Source organism: Urtica dioica, chromosome 2 (assembly GCF_054948205.1).
Source record: "Urtica dioica subsp. dioica isolate 48M chromosome 2, U.dioica_male_clone48M_v1_H2, whole genome shotgun sequence".
Taxonomy (NCBI): Eukaryota; Viridiplantae; Streptophyta; class Magnoliopsida; order Rosales; family Urticaceae; genus Urtica; species Urtica dioica.
In genome coordinates, this window is record NC_142757.1 from 53051863 (window position 1) to 53074978 (window position 23116).

The 23116-nt window shown below is 37.8% G+C and overlaps 3 protein-coding genes across 3 annotated transcripts; 1 reads left to right on the forward strand and 2 right to left on the reverse strand.

Annotated features, from left to right (window-relative positions):
* Window positions 1-707: 707 nt before the first annotated feature.
* On the reverse strand, window positions 708-1562 carry LOC149405611 (late embryogenesis abundant protein At1g64065-like). Its single transcript, XM_089607053.1, has one exon. It carries the CDS (start codon window positions 1277-1279, stop codon window positions 812-814), a length of 468 nt encoding a protein of 155 aa, XP_089463179.1. The 5' UTR covers window positions 1280-1562; the 3' UTR covers window positions 708-811.
* A 1567-nt stretch (window positions 1563-3129) lies between these two features.
* On the reverse strand, window positions 3130-15538 carry LOC149405612 (cysteine-rich receptor-like protein kinase 25). The gene is made up of 7 exons (XM_089607349.1): window positions 14708-15538; window positions 14013-14147; window positions 5597-5817; window positions 5329-5527; window positions 5014-5245; window positions 4746-4896; window positions 3130-4140 (listed from the first exon to the last, which is right to left on the reverse strand). The coding sequence occupies exons 1-7, from the start codon at window positions 15501-15503 to the stop codon at window positions 3736-3738; spliced, it is 2139 nt and encodes a 712-aa protein (XP_089463475.1). The 5' UTR covers window positions 15504-15538; the 3' UTR covers window positions 3130-3735.
* Window positions 5902-11429, forward strand: LOC149405613 (uncharacterized). Its single transcript, XM_089603745.1, has 8 exons — window positions 5902-5927; window positions 6067-6166; window positions 6749-6819; window positions 6957-7864; window positions 7984-8075; window positions 8181-8268; window positions 9383-11225; window positions 11414-11429. Exons 1-8 carry the CDS (start codon window positions 5902-5904, stop codon window positions 11427-11429), a joined length of 3144 nt encoding a protein of 1047 aa, XP_089459871.1.
* Window positions 15539-23116: the final 7578 nt, after the last annotated feature.

Sequence of the window (23116 nt, forward strand, 5' to 3'; positions counted from 1 at the left end):
CACTTCCGTCCAACGTAAAAAATGAGAATGCTTTTGCCACGTCGTTCAATCTAGCCACATTCCCGATCCGACGTTGGCAAGGAGAATTCCTTAAGCACGCTAGCTAGCGTCGTTCAATACTCGATCAATCCACAGACACATATAAATAAATATCCTAATATAAAATTGGTAAAACAAAATACATTACAAATTTTAGTCTAAATGGATGTATTTTATGTTAAAATAAATTCAAACATTAAATAAATATTCCAACATGCTTACGTTTCTATAGTATCACACGTGTGTCTTGCTTTAAGTTAGATTATTATTTTTAATTATAGCATAATTCGGCTAGAATTTTAACGTACGATACTTGAATTAATAGGCTATACGACTAATAACTCTCCAGCCATTAATATATATATATATTTTGTAAAAAAAAAAAAGGTCATTATATCAAATAATCCCAATATTTTAATCTATAACTTACTTTAAAAGAGCCTAAAATAAAGCTTCGTACTCAATGATCAGGATATTATTACTCGTGGCCATTAACATATTAGAGCATCTTTAATCTTTAATGGTAAGCATACCATATTAGCTTCAATTTGTCACATGTAGACATATGTCGTATGAATTATATTTGTACATGAATTGAAATTCAAAAATATAAATTGTATAAAATAATAAAAAAAAAATAACTTTTTTGTGCATACATTTTACGTATCTGAATTGTTACACATAAATAAATAATATATTATGTCACGCGCGGCGCGTCCCAAATAAAAACCACAAATGTATATAATTTAAACACCCTACGTTACTCTCTCGCTCACACGCACTTCAAATCTCGGACAGCCCTAGCTTTCAAATCGACCACCATGGCACAACTCAGCCGAACCGTCCTACTCCGACGCACCTTCATGGTCTCAACTCTCCCCTTAAGCCTTGCCTCGCACGTGACCGGCAAAACTCCGCGGCTCAGGTCAAGCCCTAGACCCGTCCGGTCCGAAACCCCATCCGAGCTCATCGGAACAGTTACGTTGAACCGCTTGGTGGATCGAGCTCCGATCGAGCGCTTTCCTATCGCGGCCGCGCCGACGGGCGTGCCTTGGTAGAGAAACGTGGCCTCGGTGCCGCGGTACGAGAAGAAGCCCAAGTTCTTGTTCTTGACCGCGAACTCGGCTCGCAAGTCCATCTCGAAAGACGTTTCGGTGGCGGTGATGTTTGAGGGCGTGACCGCGGAGAGAGTGAATTTGGGAGTTTTGATCACGGTGGCGGAGGGGATGAACCACGTCATTACTCCGAACACGGCCACCGTGAAAAGTATGGCCGAGTAGATTATGCACTTTATGCCTCTTCCTGATCTTTCTTTGCTCTCCTCTTTGCTTTCTTCCAGTGGTTGACTTTATGGAGAGAGAGAGAGAGAGAGAGAGAGAGAGAGAGAGAGAGAGAGAGAGAGAGAGAGAGTTTGATCTTATTTTGAGTTCCTTGAGGAAAATATATATAACAAAGCTGAATGATACTATTTTGGAGAGGAAATGGAAGTGTATGTACATGCCCAACTTGAATGTACTAAATACTAAATGATTATATATCTTCTTCATTGAATGTACCTTACTAATATTATTATTATTATTGTTGTTGTTGTTGTTGTTTCATGTGATAGTTGGAAGCTTTGAATATGGGAAGTTCATTTTTAATGTGCAGCTAATGTATTTATTTATTTATTTTATAATAACACTAGCAAAGAGGTGGCTAATCATGAATCATTATTATGGAGGAATTCGGTCAGCTTTGGGTGTACTGACTGAGTTGTTAAAAGCCGCCATTTTTATAGCATGTGTGTTTAACTTTGTAAATTAGAAAACAATCGAAGAGTTTAATTCAAAGTAATTAATCTTCTAGCTTGTTATGATAAATTATTGATTAAAAGAATATACAGGTGCTCGGACTGATTTTATTTTCATTTTCTTTTTTCAGTCAAGGAGATGTTTTAAAAGGAAAAAAAAAAAAAAAACAATTAATCAACTTTGTTTGAAGTTTGAACATCAAAACAAAAGTCCACTTTTTTTTATTTTTTTTTTATTTTTTTATTTTTTTATTGTTATCATTTACATCATGGCACCTTCCTTACATAAGCTAGCACCGCCACTTTGTTTGATCCTAAATTTTATGTTCAAACTTCAAATTTGAAAATAACACATCTTATCTGGTTGAACCTGTAGAAGGAAAAAACATGGTCTGAAAAAGAAGACTAATAAGTGTCCCAAGAGAAATCTGTAACACATCTTCACTGCACGTGTTTTAGTGATTCTGTCTTAAATGCAAAATAGTCTGGTCTATCTCTGATTATATGGAACAAAACAAATATCTTAGAAATATTGAGACTACATTTGGTTTGTTTTTTGACAAAATACTCTGTACGTTGAGTTCTACAAAGTAAAATTGTTGTATGTATTTCAGAAATCAGTAAATCCGATTTAAACTATTCTAAAAGAATTAAAAAAAAAAAAAACTGGAGAAAAATAACGAAAATTATAAAAACAACACTTCGAATTGCTGGTGATTGCTGGTTTCAAAATCTTTAACGCGATCCGAGTGTGCGCGGAAGATCAGCCATGCGACGCAAGTTCTTGATGAATCTACAACACAAAACCACCATCAAAATTCCGTTTCCGGTTACACCACGGTGGCTCTGGATGCCTCTCGATAAATCTTCTGCCGGTGAATCGGAATCTTCATCAATGTCAGGAAGAGGAGGCCATACAAACTCGGAGAGTCCACAACAGCCCGATGTGGACGCACCTCATGATCATCGTCTTTTCGGGCTCGGATTCGTTTCTCATTTGAAGACGAGCAATGAGATTCCAAGCCGTCCCATCCCTCCAGTTTCTCCGGACCTGCATGTATAACTACTTGGGATATCATTCATTACATGTAATATGTGTAACTTGAGTGAAAGGTTTGGTATTTTGTTTTCTGATTCTAATTTTAAATTTAATACACATTTAGAATTACGTTTCAAAATATTTTAAAATGTTATTTGGTTATGTTTTACATTCAATTGTTTTAGAGTTTAATTTAAAATATAAGAGAGATAAAATAGAAAACACAATTTCATTGTTTTCTGTTTTCTAAACAAATTAAAAAAAAAACATGATTCTAAATTTATTTTCCAAGTACTATAACCAAACATATTTTCTAAAAATGTTTTCTATAATTTAGAATTAGAAAACAAAAAACAAATTTGTAATCACAAACCAAACAGTTTTACTGAAAAATTTAACTAAAAAAGTTTTTGTTTTCTATTTTCTAATTTTTGTAGTTGTACTGAAAAATTATTTTGCAGTTATTTTCAGAAAGATGTTTGGTACAGTTTTCATTTTTGTTTTTGAGAAATTGAAAAAACTGTTTGGTGCAGTTTTCATTTTTGTTTTTGAAGGAGAAGGAGGAGAGAAGAGAAGAAATTTTTTTTACAAAACACATTTTATTTGTTTTCAGTTTTCTTTACTCTTTTACAAAACAACTTCAAAATTTTTTGAAAATTTTTTCCGAAAAATTAAACCAAACACAATTTTCACTTTTTGTTTTCAATTTTTTTATCTCAAAAAATCAAAAACACTTTTTGGAATGAAAACCAAACACAATAGGCACTTATGCTGCCATTTTCTCTTGTTGAAATCAAGAAATTAGTTATACTGAAGGGGAAAAAAAAATACATAACAAAATTTTGGAATTGTTGATGCTGATTTTTTAAGGCAATTCGTATGCGCGTCGAAGGTCTGCCATGCGACGCAAGTTCTTGATGAATCTCAAGCTTAAAACGACCACCCGAATCTTGTTTCTTGTTACACCGCTGTGGCTCTCAGCGATCGTGCTCGATGAATTATCTGCTGATAAAATGGAATCTTCAGTGTCGCTCTGATAAGTCCGTCCATATCTGCATATTTGTCCGACATCCGGCAGTGAAACAGAGTCACAGCTAAGCATGTGGAGGACCGAATTCATGGTGGGCCTACTATTGTAGTCCTCTTGGACACACAATAGTCCAATGTGGACGCACTTCATGATCATCTGCTTTTCAGACTCGGATCCGTTTCTCGTTCGTTGCTGACCGACGAGATCCCAAGCAGAACCATCCCTCCATTTTCTCTCGACCTGCATATATAAATATTAAGATATCATTCTTGACATATACGAGTCAGGGTAAAGGAAATTGATTTTCGGCCCGATTCACGAGTCCCGAACGATCCACTCGCGTGATGACACGTGGCAACAAACTGCCACGTGTCATCACGTGAGTGAATCGTTCGGGCTCGTGAATCGGGCCGAATAGCATCACTCCAGGGTAAAAGCATCTCCAACTCACTCTATGGGGTGAGAAGAGTAAAAATGACTTGATTGTCTCCAACATTCAACTCTATTTTCTCCAACATTTGGGAGGTGGTGAATTTTCCAATTCAACAAATTCCATGGAGTTATTTTATAATACTATGTTATATTTTTAATTTTTAAAGTACCTTAAAAATTAGTGTGTGTGTGTGTGTGTGAATTAAATGTAATAAATGTAAAATAGTTAAGAGTTAATAAAATAATAGATAATATTTATTAAAAATAATTAATTAAGAATACGTCTTGGTGGATTGTGGTGTTAAAATGGAGTCTTAAGTTGGAGATAAAACAATATGATAACAACTATCTTATTTTAAAGTTTGTGGTCGGAGATGGTCTTAATATTCCAGTATTTTGTTTGTACAACTTACCTTGTTCAATAGGGGGACGAAGTCTTCTTCAATGTGGTACTGGAGATTTTTTCGTCCACACAAAATTTCTATAAGCACGACCCCAAAACCATAGACGTCCGCCTTGGCAGACATTATGGCCCCCCTAAAACATTCTGGAGCAATATATCCCCTGAATTTTGATATATTTACATAAGAATGTGAATTTCTATTTATTTGTTTTAGTTAAAACTTAGAGGAGAGAAGTAATCCGGACATAATATAACTAAAAGATGTTTACTTCACTTACATTGTCCCAGCTACTGCTGTATTGTCGTCTTCACTCTGACCTGACACCAAAAGCTTTGCCAATCCGAACTCCGAAATCTTAGGCTTCATATTTTCATCCAACAATATATTACCAGGTTTGATATCTCGGTGAACAATTGTTGACAGACAATCTTCATGAAGATAGAGGAGACCACGAGCAACGCCTTTTATAATGCTGTGTAGTGTATCCCAATCCAGATTCGCTTCTTCACCTTTGAGTCGATCCAAATATATCAATTAATACGATTATACGAGCCAGAAAGGAAGACAGATCAGAGTGCAAATTAAATAATACCGAATATGCAACGATCAAGGCTCTTCGGGAGAAATTCGTATACGACGAGCGTTTCATCTCCTTTCACGGCGGAATCAAGAAGCCTAACCACATTGCGGTGTTGAAGCTTGGACAAAACCTCTATCTCGTTCTTAGAGACATCCTTTGATGTCAACCCCGGGCGTTTCACCAGGATTTGTTGTCCATCGGGAAGAGTACCCTGAAAAATACATCTTATAGGAAAATACATAGATATGTATGCACATTTACATATAATATATATTCTTACCCTGTATATCTGGTCCACAAATGATCCCGTGTGTACTATATTTTGAACGGAAAAGTTATTTGTTGCACGTTCAATGGTCGCAAAGTTGAACTGCGTGCATTTTGAGGGTCCAACTCCTTCAGTACGCCGCGACCAAGGATTTCTAAAGAATCTCGCTCTTTTGTTGCGAGTAGGCTCGGATACGGGATCAGCTCTATTAGGCTCAGATACGGGATCTCTATCTAATCAACATAATTAAGCATACGTATTAAAATGGATGAACTGATGATTAACATGTCATGATGAGCCATACCATTTATGCATAAATGAAGGCAAAAGTGCATATTAATAGGTACGTTTTTGTAACTGTCATGGTGTTTATAACAAGTAATAATAATAAAAATAATTAATAAAATGAAAACTACCACAAATAGTAACAGAAAATCACCACTAATGAGAATATAATTGTATCTTCATTGTGGTGATGTTAGGCTTAGCAATGATCTTCTCTTGAAAGATGTTTTATTGGTTCCTATCTTCAAACTTAACTTGATTTCTGTTAGTGCTTTGAGTGAGAATTCCACAGTCAAAGTATTTTTTTATTCTAACTTTTTTAAGATATAGGGTATATGTCCCAAGAAGATGATTGGCAAGGGTGAAAGACGAGGAGATTTGTATGTGTTTACAGGAAAATCTCAGACTAGCTATATCAACAAAGTCACTGCAGACATGTGGCATGATCGCTTAGGTCACTTGTCCTTTAAGAGACTACAAATCTTGAAGAACAAGTTAGATTATATCTCTCATGAAAATAAAAATAAAAGGCCTTGTTGTATTTGTCATTTAGCAAAACAAAGCATACCTTATTTTCCTTCTATGAACAACATGTCTTCTAATGCTTTTGATTTGATCCACTGTGATATCTGGGGTCCTTTTTCTGTTCCTTGCAAAACTGGACACATATTTATCCTTACTCTAGTAGACGATTGTACTAGATTTTGTTGGATCTTTATGTTTTGTAGAAAATTATGTACGTGTATTAGTAGTTAGATAATTTAGCGTAAATTAGCTGTTTATTAACTAAATATTAGATAAGTGTTAGCTGTTAGTTAGTTCCTATTCTGTAGGCTAGAGTATTTCCCTACTTGTTATTTTATCTTACTATAAATGTAGATGCCGTATGGCTTGATGATATACAAAAAAAAGTATTCTTTCTCCAAACTCACATGGTATCAGAGCTATAGGTATTCATCATCACGATGGAAAACGATAGCCCCAAATCTTCCCAGTCACAAAATGTCTCTTTTCCTATTATACAAACTAGCCCTACAGTAAACCAACAATCTTCTATTTATTCGTCTATGCTCATTACTGGCCATAGATTGAATGGAAAGAATTATTTAGAATGGTCTCAATCTGTCAAGCTAGCAGTAGATGGAAAGGGAAGGCTGGGATACTTAACCGGAGAAATCAAAGAAAAAAAGAGCAGCGAAGATGGCTACAGTACCTTGAGGTCAGAAAATTCCTTGGTGACAGCCTGGCTTCTCAGTTCAATGGATGCATCAATCGCCAAGCCCCACATGTTCATGAAGACAGCAAAGGAGGTGTGGGATTCCATCAGAGAAACATACTCAGATCTTGAGAATTCTTCTCAGATTTTCGAGTTGAAGACGATGCTGTGGAAATCAAAACAAGGTAATCGAGATGTCACGACTCATTACAATGAGATGGTGTCTCTATGGCAGGAACTTGACCAGTGCCATGACGACGAATGGGAGAGCGCAAAGGACCTGGCCAGGCACAAGAAAAGAGAGGAGAACGACAGAGTCTACATGTTCCTAGCAGGAGTCAATCGGAGTCTGGATGATGTGAAGGGAAGGATTCTAGGAAGGAAGCCCTTACCCTCAATCCGAGAGGTGTTCTCCGAAATCAGACTGGAAGAAAGCAGGAGGAAGATCATGTACAGCAATCCAGGACAGAGCAATGAAGCTGAAGACTCCTCGGCAATGATGATTAGAGACGAGAAGAAGAAGCCTTGGTGTGATCATTGTAAGAAGCTGTGGCATACCAGAGAGACGTGCTGGAAAATTCATGGGAAGCCACCAGGGGCAGGAAAGAAGAGACCCGAGAAAGCTCTCCAAACTGCCATGATTGAGACTCAACAGGAGCAGCAAGTCAATTCCAATCAGCCTAATTTCACAAGGGAACAGATAGAACAGCTTCTTCAACTCCTAACAGCCCAGAAAAATTCAAACCAAACCTCTCCTTCCTGCTCTTATGCTCAGAATGGTAAAATCGCATCATTTTTTTGTTCCGAAAAATCAAAAAATTCCTGGGTCATTGACTCGGGTGCAACCGATCACATGACTTCTATCTCAAAATCTATCATTCATATAAACCCTGTGCAGGAGATAAAAAAGTAAAAGTTGCAGATGGCTCTTTATCAGCCATTGCAGGAATAGGAGATATCAAAATTTCCTCTTTAATTGATCTTTCTAAAGTCCTACATGTCCCAAAACTATCCTGTAATCTTGCCTCCGTAAGCAAACTAACCAAAGATCTTCAATGTTGTGCTACGTTCTTTCCCTCTTATTGCATTCTTCAGGATCTGGCATCGGGGAAGACGATTGGCAGTGCTAGAGAGGAAGATGGACTCTATATCTTTGATGAAGGGATTGAATCAAATAAAAAAGGTCAAAGAAATACTTGTTTGCAAATTTCTTTTTCCAGTGACAATGAATTGTACCTGCTGCATTATAGACTAGGTCATCCTAGTTTTCATTATTTGAAAAAATTGTTTCCTAAGTTGTTTGCTAATAAAGATCCTTCATTATTTCATTGTGATATGTGTGCTCTTGCAAAACACCATAGAAATCCCTATCTTCCTCATACTTACAAACCTACTAGTCCTTTTACTCTTGTGCATAGTGATATTTGGGGTGCATCTAGAGTATCAACCTTAAAAGGAAAGAGATGGTTTGTAACAATCATAGATGATCATACTCGGGTAACTTTGGTGTTTTTACTTAAGGAAAAATCTGAGGTAGAAAATGTGTTTAGAAATTTTTATACTATGGTCCAAACTCAATTCAATACCAAAATTAAAATGGTAAGAAGTGATAATGGCCGAGAGTATTTTTCCCAAAATCTAAACAATTTTTTTTTGCTGAAAAGGGAATTGTTCATCAAAGTTCTTGCATAAATACACCTGCTCAAAACGGAATTGCTGAAAGGAAAAATAGACATTTACTTGAAGTAACTCGTGCAATCATGTTTTCAACTAAAATTCCTAGATACCTTTGGGGAGATGCTGTTTTACATGCAACCTACTTAATCAATCGGATGCCATAAAAAATTTTAGGATTTAAAACTCCTATTAGCACTCTTCAAGATTGCTTTCCGACAAATAGGTTAATTAGCTCTCTTCCTTTAAAAAATTTTGGTTGCACAGTGTTTATTAAAAACCCTGACAAAACAGCAAGTAAATTTGATCCAAGAGGAACAAAATGTGTTTTCCTAGGAATCTCATCAACACAAAAAGGGTATAAATGCTTTGAACCTTCGACAAAAAAGATGTTTGTAACTATGGACACTAGTTTTGTTGAAAATCAACCTTTTTTTATACTCATCTTCAGGGGGAGAGTTTAATTGAAGATGCGAATAATTATAAAAATGATAATGATCATCTTAATCTTGATTTTCTTGACATTAATCTAGATGTGCATCATACTAGAAATCTAGGTGCATCAGAAAATGGTCATGAAACATAAGATAATGAGCAGCATATAACTGAAACACGATCAGCAGAAAATGAGCAGAATGCAACTGAAATTAAAACAATTGAAACAAAGGAAAAAGAAGAGCAACAACAAATAAGTAAGTTCTTTGGCAAAATTTATGAGAGGAAGTTCCCAAATCAAAGAATAGAGAAAGTCCCCGATCTTGTACCTGCTCATGAATCTGACTCGGTGACAGCAAGTGAAGAAGGTAATAATTCCATTGAACTTGATTTGCCAATTGCTCTCCGAAAAGAAAAAAGATCATGTGCCAAATATCCTATCTCAAACTATGTCTCCTATTCTAGATTATCCTCATCTTTTGCAACCTTCATCTTTAGTGTCTCTTCTATCACTATTCCCTCAACCATACAGGAAGCTCTATCTAAACCCGAGTGGAAGAAGGATGTTTTGGAAGAGATGGATGCACTTGAAAAGAATCAGACATGGAAAGTTGTCGAGTTGCCCAGAGACAAACCAACAGTGGGATGTAGATGGGTTTTCACTCCTAAGTTCAAGGCAAATGGAACTCTGGAGAGATATAAGGCAAGGTTAGTCGCCAAAGGTTATACACAAACCTATGGCATAGACTATACTGAAACCTTTGTACCGGTTGCTAAATTGAATACTGTAAGAATACTTCTGTCTCTAGCGGTTAATCTGGATTGGCCACTTCAACAATTAGATGTGAAGAATGCTTTTCTTAATGGGAAGCTTGAAGAAGAAGAAGTATACATGACTCCTCCTCCAGGATTTGAAAGCAACTTCGGGTCAAAGGTGTGCAAACTAGAGAGAGCCTTGTATGGACTTAAACAGTCTCCGAGAGCTTGGTTTGACAGGTTCACTCAGTTCATCAAAAGACAGGGATTCCAACAAGCTCAAGCCGATCATACACTCTTCATGAGGTTTTCAAGTAAGGGGGAGATTGCAGTATTGATTGTCTATGTAGATGATATTATCCTCACAGGAAATTATCATGAAGAAATCGAAAACTTGAAAAAGAAGCTTGCTCATGAGTTCGAAGTAAAAGACTTGGGAGAATTGAAGTACTTTCTGGCCATGGAGATAGCTCGGTCAAAGGAAGGAATCTGTGTTTCACAAAGGAAGTATGTCCTGGATCTTCTCCAAGAAACAGGAATGAGTGCATGTAGACCGGCGGACACGCCCATTGATCCTAATCAGAAGCTAGGAGATGTCAAGGATGGAGTGCCAGTTAATATCCAGCAGTATCAGAGATTGGTGGGAAGACTGATTTACTTGGCGCACACAAGACCGGATATAGCATTCGCTGTCAGCATGGTGAGTCAATTCATGCATTGTCCATATGAGGAGCATCTTGAAGCGGCTTACAGAATACTCAGGTACCTGAAAGGCTGTCCAGGGAAAGGCCTATTTTTCAAAAAGGGCAATAGCCGAACAGTTGAAGCCTTCACAGATGCAGACTACGCTGGTTCTGTAACTGATCGGAGATCTACTTCAGGTTACTGCACATATGTATGGGGGAATCTGGTGACTTGGAGGAGTAAGAAACAAAATGTGGTGGCTAGAAGTAGTGCAGAATCAGAGTTTCGAGCTATGGCTAATGGAATTTGTGAAATTCTTTGGATCAAGAGATTGATCAAAGAACTGAAGATGGAGATGGACCTGTCTATGAAGCTGTATTGTGATAACAAGGCAGCTATCATCATTGCTCACAATCCCGTGCAACACGATCGGACCAAGCATATTGAAGTGGACAGACACTTCATCAAGGAGAACATTGAAGCTGGAATTGTGTGCACACCATTTGTATCCACGAAGGATCAAACAGTTGATATTTTAACTAAGGGATTATTTAAACCGGTGTTTGATTTACTTGTTAGCAAGTTGGGAATGTATGATATATACTTACCAACTTGAGGGGGAGTGTAGAAAATTATGTACGTGTATTAGTAGTTAGATAATTTAGCGTAAATTAGCTGTTTATTAACTAAATATTAGATAAGTGTTAGCTGTTAGTTAGTTCCTATTCTGTAGGCTAGAGTATTTCCCTACTTGTTATTTTATCTTACTATAAATGTAGATGCCGTATGGCTTGATGATATACAAAAAAAAGTATTCTTTCTCCAAACTCACATGTTGAAATGCAAATCTGATGTCCACACTATTATCCCTCGTTTCTATGCTATGATCACTAACACCTTTGATACTAACATCAAAGCCTTTAGGTCTGACAATGCAAAAGAGCTAACTTTCATTGACTTTTTTTGCAAAACAAGGCATCATGCATCGATACTCGTGTGTTGAGACTCCAGAACAAAATTCTGTAGCTGAAAGGAAACACCAGCATTTGCTGAATGTGGCTCGTGCACTGTACTTTCAATCCGGAATTCCAATATCCTTTTGGTCTGATTGTATTCTAACTGTTGTGTATCTCATTAACCATACTCCCACTCCTTTATTGCAGCATTCCTCACCTTTTGAAAAGCTGTATCAAAAGGAAGTTGATTACAAATTCCTTAAGAGTTTTTGGTTGTTTGGCCTTTGCCTCAACCATTAGAGCTCATAGGACAAAATTTCAACCTCAAGCACGCCTATGTGTATTCATTGGATATACACCGGGAGTCAAAGGTTACAAACTCTTAGATATGAACACCGCTATAAGTGTTCCTATCAAGAGATGTAGTTTTTCATGAAAACTAATTTCCTTTCATCATAAGAATGTTACTCATTCTTTCCATGATCCTTTTGACAAGATTGTTTTGCCATACATTTCACATGATGTTCAAGATATCAATTCTGACGATTTGATCCCCAACTAGCATACGCTTGGATATCCCTTATCAAAGTGAGGTTTCACATCATGAAGGTTCACCTACACGTGATGTTGTAGAACACACAGATGAGGCACCAACATTGCGACCGCTGAGAAGATCAGAAAGAACAGTGGTTATCCCTCCATATCTACATGATTACCATTGTGGATTGGTCTCATCTCTATAAAGTCAATGCTATAATTCTCCACATTCTCTTGATCTGGTTTTGAATTATGATCATCTATCTCCTTCATTTCGGGATTATATTCTCTGTGTCAGTGCATTACACTCCAAGCTACTACAATCAAGTTATGAAGCATCATGAGTGAAGGCAAGCTATGGATCAGGAGTTGCAAGCAATGACAGAGAACGACACGTGGTCAGTTGTTCCTTTACTTGAAGGAAAGAAGGCCATTGGATGCAAATGGATATATACAAACAAGCTTAATTCAGATGGATCTCTAGCACGACACAAAGCTAGATTAATGGCCAAAGGGTATAATCAGAAAGGAGTTGACTTCATAGAGACTTTTTCTCCGGTGGCAAAGTTGGTCACTGTGAAACTTCTTTTGGCACTAGCAGTATCCTAGAATTGGATCTTAGCTCAGCTTGACATCCAAAATGCATTCTTGAATGGAGATCTATTTCAAGAAGTCTACATGGCATTGTCTTTGGGTTTTGAGCCTCAGGGGGAGCTTCAAACTACACAAGGAAATGGGAAGTTGGTTTGCAAGCTACACAAATCCATCTAATGGATTAAAACAAGCCTTACGCCAATAGAATCTAAAATTCACACAAGCTATTGTTAGAGGAGGTTTTGAGCAATCAAAATATGATTACAGCCTGTTCACTAGAGGTAAAGGATTGGAGTTTGTGGCTATCTTGCTCTACATCAACGACATCATCGTTGCAGGCCCTTCATCTCCTATTATTGACTCAGCCAAAAGGTACCTAAAAGACTCGTTTAGGCTCAGAAATCTTGGTCCCTTGAAATTTTTTCTTGGTCTGGAAGAAAAAATTTCTACAAAAGGGATTGTAGTGAGTCAAAGACAATACTCACAACTTCTGGAAGACTTCGGCTTTTTGGATTCTAAGCCGGTTCAAACTCCCATGAATCCACACCAAAACTTGTCAAGCACTGAGAGTGACTTGTTGGAAGATATCACTCACTACAGACGGTTGATTGGGAGACTTCTATATCTGACAATCTCAAAGCTAGATATCATGTTCCTTGTTCATACACCGAGTCAATTTCTACATGCTCCAAGGGAAGTACATTTGAAGGCTGCTCATCATCTTCTCCGCTACATCAAAGGTCAACCTGGCCTTGGTTTGCTTTTCCTTCCACGTCTTCAACACAAGTCCGACCATACTCTGATGCAGATTGGGCGACTTGCCAATACGCGTCGACCAGTCACAATCTTTTATCTTTGTTTTGTTATTAACCCATACGACAACGTTTTGATGTAAGTTGTTCGTTATGTTCGTTAATACTGTTTTAGCTCGTCTTTATATATTCGCATGTATTAATTTTTATTTCAATTAATGAGAAAGTAAGAATCAGTTCGAGGTATATTATTCAATCCTCTATTCTTCCATCTCTCTCTCTCTCTCTCTCATTCAATTTGTCTTCTCCGATCGTTCGATCGTAATAGGTGACATTACCTCCTCACCTAAGGCGTGAGTTCAATCCTCAAGAAAACTTATTAAAGACTAAATAATAACTCTTTAAACAATAATTTTCATAAATAAATAAAGAAAAAAGTAAAAACTAATGATATTTAGGAACTACTGATAATAAGAATGATTACTCAAAAAATAAAATAATAAGAAATTAAGTTACTATTAATATTTATTTAAACTTACTTTCAACCACTTTCTGGCCACTTGATTTATTCACTCTCGTGTAGACGCCGATAGAGATAATGAGTCCCAACACCGCAGCACTTGGCACGACAGTAGAGATGATGATGATAGTTCTAGATTTGTTGTTCTTCTTTCCTGCAAATCTCATCATATTTATCACCGAAGTTTTGCACTGTTGAATAATTATAGTACGTATATAAACCTCTAACCCAATACACACGCGTACACCAAGGCAATACTCTCATAGAGAGTTTGATAAACATACACAATTGGAACATTATTCAAAACTTAATGAAAGGAATAGTCACAAGCATGGCCTCCCCTGTTCTGCGATAAAATTAAGTGAGAAATGAAACAGATAAAATAGGTAGAAACTCTGGTAATTTGTTTTATCAAAGAACTAATCGGAAGTGTGTAATTTAGATATGTCGTAAAACCAAAGAAGAAGACAGTAGCTTCAAGCTTAAGTTTTCAGTGAATTTGATCAAATGCTATAAAAACAGTTAAACGAAATAAAATTTTATGTCGCATGAACATCAATCCATCAAAAGCTGTCACATTGTAACGAAATATATTTCCAAATTTCCATCTTGTTCCTGAAAGAAAAATATTTTTCAGGTAATCTAACATTCCCATTTTGCTCATCGCATACCATGACAATACTTCAAAACAAAAAGTAAAAGGGTCTTGTGTACCTTTGTTAGATGATGGTTGAGAAGAATATCGTATCGTTGATTGTAGACGCGCTGTTGGTGTTGCATTGTATGAGCGTCCCAGGAAATTATAAACTTCATATCTAAAGTTACAGGTCGGCGTGATAACTCTTCCTCCGATCGACCCATTATGCGAAGCTATGTCTCCGAAAGCCTCTTCCAAGCAACGTTCGCACCTCCGACGGGACAAATCAGGCGTGCATTGAACGAAAGCGTAAATCGTTCGAAAGCCTATAATGCTCTCATTTCCCATCGCAAACTTTCTCTCATGACCTTTGATCGATGCTTGGTTTTTCAACGTGCTCAACAATTCCCTCAGGCTTCGCAGAAAGACAGTCACATATCCGGATGAAACATTTCTAGTATTAGTATCCCACAAATTGAGTCTCGGGTGAGATGACGTCAAGCTTGATGACGATTCATTCGAGTATCGCAACATACACTCGTCAAACCCTCCGATCGCTTCCTTCTGATTCGGACAAATTTTCGGCAGAAGATACATGGACTCGTTGAGACAACGACTACAAGCGTCGCTCTCAATGTCACCTCTACAAAGCCCAGTCACGTAAATTTCGCCGGATTGGCCATAGAAGGAACTAGACGAACTGTAAAAGCCATTGCCATTGTTGATATCCTGATCGGCTGAGGTAAGCACGGACAGGACTCGGTTTAGGTTGGCCTTGTAAGTACTAGCGGTGGAATAGTTTCCCTTGGCGTTTTCACAGGACTGGTATACAAAGCTTGACTGAGGAAAGGCTTGTGTCACATGAATAACCATGAGACAAGCTAGGAAACATGATTTTGACCAGCCTGTAATTGGAATGAACATTTATGAGAAACTAAGACCACTATCAAGACAAGCTTTATCTGAAACCAAATTATACTCGTGTTTATAAGTAAATTATAATGTTTGGCATTCTGAAGGATTCATAGCCTATGATATGCATTTATTAGTTTTCAATTACGCATAAAGTATAGGTACGATTTTCTAAATACAATATAATGGTGATGATCATCAAAGCATGGAAATGCTCTTTAAAGATTTCATAGTTCAGGATTTGAACATAGTTATATTAACTACTTTTTCAGTTGAATTTAATAATATGAGCACTGAAGAAAAATTAGGAAAAGAATGGCCTATAATTTCCAAGGAAAAAAAAGACAGAAAGAAGAGGGGAAAAGAAGTTAAAGGAAATACTACAGGGAGTACCTTTAGTTGTTGTTTTCTGTTTATTGATTTCATGAAAATGATTAGGAGATGCGAACATGCTGATGATTACGGACAGACTTCTTTAGAGAGGTGGAAAATGTTATGGTACCATATGAAAATGGAAACGACGGATCATAAAAAAAAAAGACAAAAGTAATCGACTTAGAATGGTTGGAACTTGAAGGGACGCATCAGACCGAGAGAGAGAGAGAGAGAGAGAGAGAGTAGAGAGAGAATTTTGACTCATATTTTGGATTTTTATGTCTACTTATCATGATAGGCTTGTTCCAGCTTCTTGTGACATCATAGATTGATCCACTTTAAGTTGCATGAGCCTATCCTCAGATTGGCATTGAAACTTAATTTCTTCTCTTTTCATTAAAAAATTGATACGTTTATGTCCTCTTTGAATATCATAATATTATTTTTGGGAACACTATTTATTCTTTTCTTTTTTTAACTACACAAGTGTCAGAAATTCGGTTCAACGAATAGTAGTATCCTTTCATGCATAAATTGTTACATATTATAATATACCTTAATTATCTGTCAGGCCACTGAAAACAAATATGGAATCAAATAGCATTGTTAAGAACTTACTTTTATTTGCCTCTCTCCTCGGTCAATTTTGTGTACACACCCACAATTATTAATAAAGAGACAGCAGAATCATACTCTTATTTTTTTCATGAGTGATTATCTGGACAATTAATTCTTTAGGTTGTCAAGAAAAAATAGACATTTAAAAATGTTGTAACTTAAGCCCTAAAACTAACAACCTAATTGATGACATTTAAAAATGTTGTAACTTAAGCCCTAAAACTAACAACCTAATTGATGAACTATCAAGCAAACAAACACACACAAACAGAACTGTGCAAGAAAGTAAAAGACATGGCAAATTACCGAGGTTCAGATTCAAACCAACAATGTGTTGATCTGAATCCTAATCCCGTTGACCTCCAATCGGAGAAACTCAGGCACTATCTTCAATTCTTCGATTACACCCTTCGAACTCTTCTCACAACCACCCTCTCTCTCAAAACAATATTAACTCAGTGTTTACAACGAACCAATTACAACAACTCACACAAGGAGCTCACAATCAAAGCGATCGAACAGACTCAATTACACACTTAGAAAATATTCAGAGAAGAAGAGAAGAATCGCTCAAACCCTAGCCGAGCAAACACAGAAGAGATTAGGTCTAATGATGAAGACCACGGTCAAAGCTCCTTTTTATATCACTCATCAATGCTAGGATGAGACTCGTCCGTTAGATTAGACCAGATCCAACGGCAATCAACAAGCCGCACATAACACACTTGTCTTAACAGACTCAGTGTCGTTCATGTCGCTGACTTGTTACTACACGTCGTTTTTGATCTAATGGGCTGGGCCTTCGGCAAATGACGTTGGGCTTCAACTCCAACAATCTCCACCTTGAAGTCCAACAGCCCATGCAATCGAAGTCTTCATATAGTGCCTGGCTTCTTCCACGATCATCATCACTCGGTACCTGCAAACAGTCATGCAACAAAGAGTAAGTCCAGGCAGTGCTTGAACTTAGCAACAGTAACAACTTTAGTTCACATATCAGCTGGATTATCCTCAGTATCAATTTTACACAATTTCACAACATCAATGGCTATCAAGTCCCTGATGAAATGGAACTTGATATCCACATGTTTAGTTCTTTCATGATACACAAGATTTTTGCTCAAGTGTATTGCAGACTAACTATCTGAATACACCACAACATTATCCTCAATCAACTTAGCCTCTTTCAGAAGGCCTTGCAGCCAAACAGCCTCTTTAAAGGCATCACAAACTGCAATTTATTCTGACTCTGTGGTTGACAATGCAACCAGCGATTGCAAATTGGATTTCCAAGAAATGCAATTCCTGCCCAAAGTAAAACAGAAAGCAGTGGTTGACTTCCTTGAATCCCTATCACCTGCAAAATCAGCATCTACATATCCAGTCAGGTCAAAAGGTCCAGGTCTTTTGCAGTAACACGGTCCAAGGTTGACTGTGCTACTTACATAGGCAATAACCCATTTCAGGGCTTGCCAATGTTCAGGACCTGGGTTAGACATAAAACGGCTAAGCAAAGATATAGCAAAGGATAAATCAGGTCTAGTGCTTATCATGGCATACATCAAAGAACCAATAGCATTAGCATAGGGAACACTTTCCTTTCAGAGTATCTCAGCTCTGGAGGCTGGACACTGAGTCTTACTCAGAATGCAGTGTTGAGCAAGAGGCATAGGTACACGCTTACAGTCCAGACTGCCAAACTTGGACACAACCTTTTCCAAGTAGGATCTCTGATGAACTTTAAGCCAAAATTTCTTTCTTTTTCTTTCAATCAACATCCCAAGTATCCTCTGGGCTTGACCCAAGTCTTTCATATCAAAGACATTGTTTAGCTCCTGTTTTAACCTGTTGATATTCTCCACAGACTTGCTTATAATTAGCATATCATCAACATATAAAAGCACATAAACAGGATCAACAGACAAGGATGAGTAATAAAAACAACTTTCATAATTACTCCTGGTAAAGCCAATACTCAGAACGAAAGAATCAAACTTTTTCACTACTACAAATATAGTTTTCCGGTGCGGTAGACTTTTGGGTGCGACTTTTCGCACCTAAAAGTCGCACCCAAAAGACTTTTGAGTGCGAAAAGTCGGACCCAAAAGTCAAACAAGCACTGGAAAATTTTCGCGATTTTTTGTCGCACCCAATGTCCTGTGACGGACTTTTGGGTGCGACCAAGTCGCACCTAATACTTAATCCTAACTATTAGGTGCGACTTAGTCGCACCCAAATGTCTTAAATTTTTCCGCGGCCAAATTTTCCCCCTCTCTTTTCAAATATCAGTGGGTGCGGCAAAATCGCACCCAAAAGTACTGACACACGTCATTGGGTGCGAGAAAGTCGCACCTAAATTCAAGGTCAGGATATAAATGAAATTTTCTATGCGATTTTCATTCATAATCAACCGTCTCTCTCAATCCGACCCTCTCTCATAATCCCTCTCTCCTCTCCGGGTTCTCTCCTACAACCACAGTCCACCGTCGCTCTCTCCGACCACCACCGACGGCTCTCCGCCCGGCCTCTGCTCCCGCGGCGAGCGACCACCACCGCGTGACGGCTGTCTGCTCCAACGGCGAGCGACCACCACCATTGTCTACAGCCCGCTTCTTCATTTCCTTGCGCGCCATCAAGCTTCGAGACCCAGCCATCGCCGCGCGCTCCGACCAAGAAAAACGACCGCCGCGAGCTCACCGAGGACGCCGGACCGAGAATCAGCGCCAGAGAAAGAGAAAGTGAGCACCGGAGACAACACCAATCTCACGAAAACAAGGTGAGAATCTCTTACCCGAAATGAAAATTGAAAAATTAGGGTTTGAGATTGGAAAATTTAGGATTTTTTATTTCCTTGATAATTGCGTGAAATTGATTTGCTTTCGATATTGATTGAGCTCGGTTGATGTTGATTATTACCTGGATTTGTGAATTTGAAGTCGTTTATTTGGAAATTTCTTGATTTTGGCCGAAATTGAAAAAATTAGGGTTTTGGATGTTTGATTTGGGGCTACTCAATGTGTATGTGTGTTTTTTTCTTTTTGTTTCAGTTAGTTTGGCGAAACCCAGGCAGCGACGCCCACGAACTCCCCGTCGCAGCACCGTCGTGCCTCTCGCAGCCTCGCCGTGCTCAAGTCCCGCCTACAGGTTAGCCTCTCGAAGCCTTTTTAATTGTGTTTTTAATTAATTTAGATTAATTGTAATTAGTATAATTAGTCAAATTGTTAATTAGTTAGGTAATTAAATAATTTTTTATATGTATATATGTATTAATAATGTAGTTAGTTTGATAAAATTGTTAATTATGTTAATGAAATTAATTTGATATAACCAACTACAAAAGGCTAATATGTGTTGATGATCGATGACTCTTAAGGATCGCATTCATCGTTCATTTTGATGCGATTTTTGGGTATAACTAATTGCATCCGAATCCACATCTAAAAACCCAATTTATCTTGTGTAATGCACATCATCAAGAAGATGAGCTCGTGTGGTAAAAAAAATGGACACCCAAGATTTAAATCGGCCTTGGCATGGAATATAATAATACACTTTTTATTATTATTGACAACGACGGTTTCAAACAATTTTTATTTAATAATTTATTATTGTTATATATTGTCGACATGTTCATGTTCAGTTAAATGAGAGTGCAATCATACTTGTAGCCAAGCCAAGTCAATGTCTCAAAACAAATTATGGCAGCCCGTTGGGTAGAATTAATCATTCAAGTCAATGTCGTTATGTAATAATTAGATCAAGGAAAAACGCTACTAATAATAATCACTGCCACCAAGTAAAATAAAAAGGCACGTTCGTATTTTTAAAAAGTTTACCTCGATTTTATTTTTTATACAAACATGTCCATATTTGTAATCTTAAGAAGATCATGAAATAATAACATGTTTGATGGAAATACGTAAATAAATAAATAAGAAAACCCTCGATGCAAAAGTATACCAACTAATAATGTAGTTGAAAGTGTATTTTATTTCAAATTCAGTGTCCATGTGCCTGTATAGCGCATTTTCTACTAGAGAATACCTTTACAATAATATACAAGAAAGTGTTCGAACCTAAACGGGAAAATAATCCATATAATAAAACACTCGAGTAATCAATCACCGTGTGAATGAGCATATTTCTGTACTACTAAACTGGGAAAACCTGGTCACTAACCATATATCTAAGTTTTCCTTTTATGGCTATGCATTTGCTCAACTTTCCAAAAAAAAAAAAAAAACACAATGATAATAATAATAATCTTCAAATCATTAATGCACTGTGCAACATATATCAAATATTCAACATAATACATGAATAATTACAATCTAGTGCCACATAAAATACAAAAAATAAACTCATTTAAAAAAAATTACAAAAAAAAAACTAGCCAGCTAGCTATATATCTAGGGATTGATAGTGACAAACTGACCGTCATTAGATAACGGAGACACCGTTGATATGCTTGAATACGGAGATGAAGATGATGACAACAACGGTAACGAAGACGGCAAAGATAACGGCAACGAAGACAATATAGCATCAATGTTGAATGGCATAATAACTTTTCATTTTATAGGATGTCGACCGCTTCAGGTTCTGGTGGAGATTCTCCACAGAGACCGGATTATCAAGGTCCGCCACAGGAACCTGATTCCCAAGGTCCTAAGAAATCAAGGGGACCAACAACCGGCTCGACGTCGGCGCGAGCAACACAGGGTGTACCGGGTGCGAAGGTGGTCAAGTGGGACCCAATAAACCAAACATTCTATCAAGAGATAAGGAAAGAAAATAAAAAGGTTGGACTATTGTAATGTATAAACTTTTGTAACCGCTCGACTTGTGAATTTGAATAAATGGACGAGTTTTAATTCAAATTCTTGTTGCATATGAGACGTCCTTAAATTTTAAATATCTTGGAATATGATAATATTTAAGGTCGATGAAATTTCGGAATGAGAATATTCGAGTAATCCAATATTATTATTCGAAACATACTCGGAGATTTAAAAATCTCAAGAGTAAAAATAAATTCCGGAATCCCTTAAATATATTCAAGATAACGAGAAATAATAATAATTTTCTCGGTTATTTTTCAAGATTATTTTTAATTAATTAAGGACAGAATTGTGAGAGTTTATTTTGAAAGGACTTATATGCAATATTTTGAAGGACGAAAGTGAAAGAAAAAGAGAAGCTGGGGTTGATTTGAGAGAGTTGTGGCAGGATGGGATTGGTCCACGTATGCACGCGTGGCAATGAATGAGGGTGCCACATGGCCACTTCCTCCTCAAATCCTTGCCACCTCACCCTTCTCTCTCTCTTCTCTATTTTCTTCTTCTTCCTTGCGTTTCTCGGCCGAAACCCACACGAACAAACCAGGAAAAAAAAAAAGAACTCTCTCTCGGCCGCTCCTCTGCTCGTCGCCGACAACCATCATCACCGCCATCACCCCCGTTCTTCTTCTTCTCTTCTTCTTCCTCTCCTTCGCGCGCCATCACCCAGCACTGAGCTCCACCGCGCGCTCCGGCCCGAGGAAGCACAGCACCGCCGAGCCCCGACGTCGCCACCGCCACCTCTCACTCGCCATCCTCTCTCTCACTCTTCTCCTTCATTTCTTCTTCGCGCGTCACCGAGCACCGAGCCTCTGCGCGCGCTCTGGGTCGAAGAAGAACGACGCCGCCGAGGACCGCCGTGACGCCGGAGCAAGGAAAAAACACCGGGAAGGACGCGAGAACCCTCCGAGGAAGCTAATCTCACGGGTTAAGGTGAGAATTTCGTTTCCTTGAATGAAAATCTCTTGAGCTAGGGTTCTTAGATTCAAAATTGGGGATTTTGGATCCGGATTGAATTCAGTGAAATTGTTTGTTTTTAATCGATGTTTGAACTCGATTGTTGATGTTTATGGTTCGAGTTTAAGGATTGGATTTGAATTTCCTTGGTTTGGTATGGATTTGGCCGAAAATGTGATGAGCTAGGGTTTGATTTGGGGTTTTGAATTTCTGCGTTTCAATTGATGTTTCTGAGACGTTTTTGAACCTGTTTGAAGCTTGGGTTTTGATGAATATAGCTGTTTGGAATTTTGTTGAATTTTTGGACGAATTTTCATTGAAATTCTTGTCTTGGCCGTGTGTGTTTGTTATCTGGATTTCTGTTTGGTTGAAAGTCTGATAGTTGTTGTCAATAAGAGGCTGTGATGATAGGTTGAGAACCTGTTTATGTTGGTTTGAGTGGTTGTTTTGGCTGAGTATGTTGTTTGGCCGATTGTTTGGTTGGTATTAGTGTTGGCCATAAAGCTTATGTTTGTTTGTGACCGTGGGCTTGGTTTTGGCTGGCTCGGTCTCACTGCTCGTGATTTTTCTGAGCCTCGATTTGAGTTTTGTGGTCGTTTCCGGTCAGTTGGATTTATGTTGAGTTCGCTTGATTGAGTTATGGGTTCGGGTTTTGAGTTATGTGATATCGGAATTTGGTTTTAAGATGTTAACTCGTCGTTGGGTTCCAAGTTTGATTTACAGACATTGACAGACGGACGGGAACCAGACGAGTCGAGAGCGTCGAGATTAGCCTCTGAAGATCTC

Bases quoted from the DNA above. Each gene is read 5' to 3' on its own strand.
- LOC149405611 (XM_089607053.1), bottom strand. From the start codon at position 1,279: ATGACGTGGTTCATCCCCTCCGCCACCGTGATCAAAACTCCCAAATTC.
- LOC149405613 (XM_089603745.1), top strand. From the start codon at position 5,902: ATGAAGGCAAAAGTGCATATTAATAG. The intron at 6,167-6,748 runs GTATTTTTTTAT...CTATAAATGTAG, and splicing joins GTGAGAATTCCACAGTCAAA to ATGCCGTATGGCTTGATGAT. The intron at 7,865-7,983 runs GTAAAATCGCAT...AACCCTGTGCAG, and splicing joins CTGCTCTTATGCTCAGAATG to GAGATAAAAAAGTAAAAGTT.
- LOC149405612 (XM_089607349.1), bottom strand. From the start codon at position 15,503: ATGGTTATTCATGTGACACAAGCCTTTCCTCAGTCAAGCTTTGTATAC. The intron at 4,897-5,013 runs GTAAGTGAAGTA...ATCAAAATTCAG, and splicing joins ACAGCAGTAGCTGGGACAAT to GGGATATATTGCTCCAGAAT. The intron at 4,141-4,745 runs GTAAGTTGTACA...TTATATATGCAG, and splicing joins TCGTCCCCCTATTGAACAAG to GTCGAGAGAAAATGGAGGGA.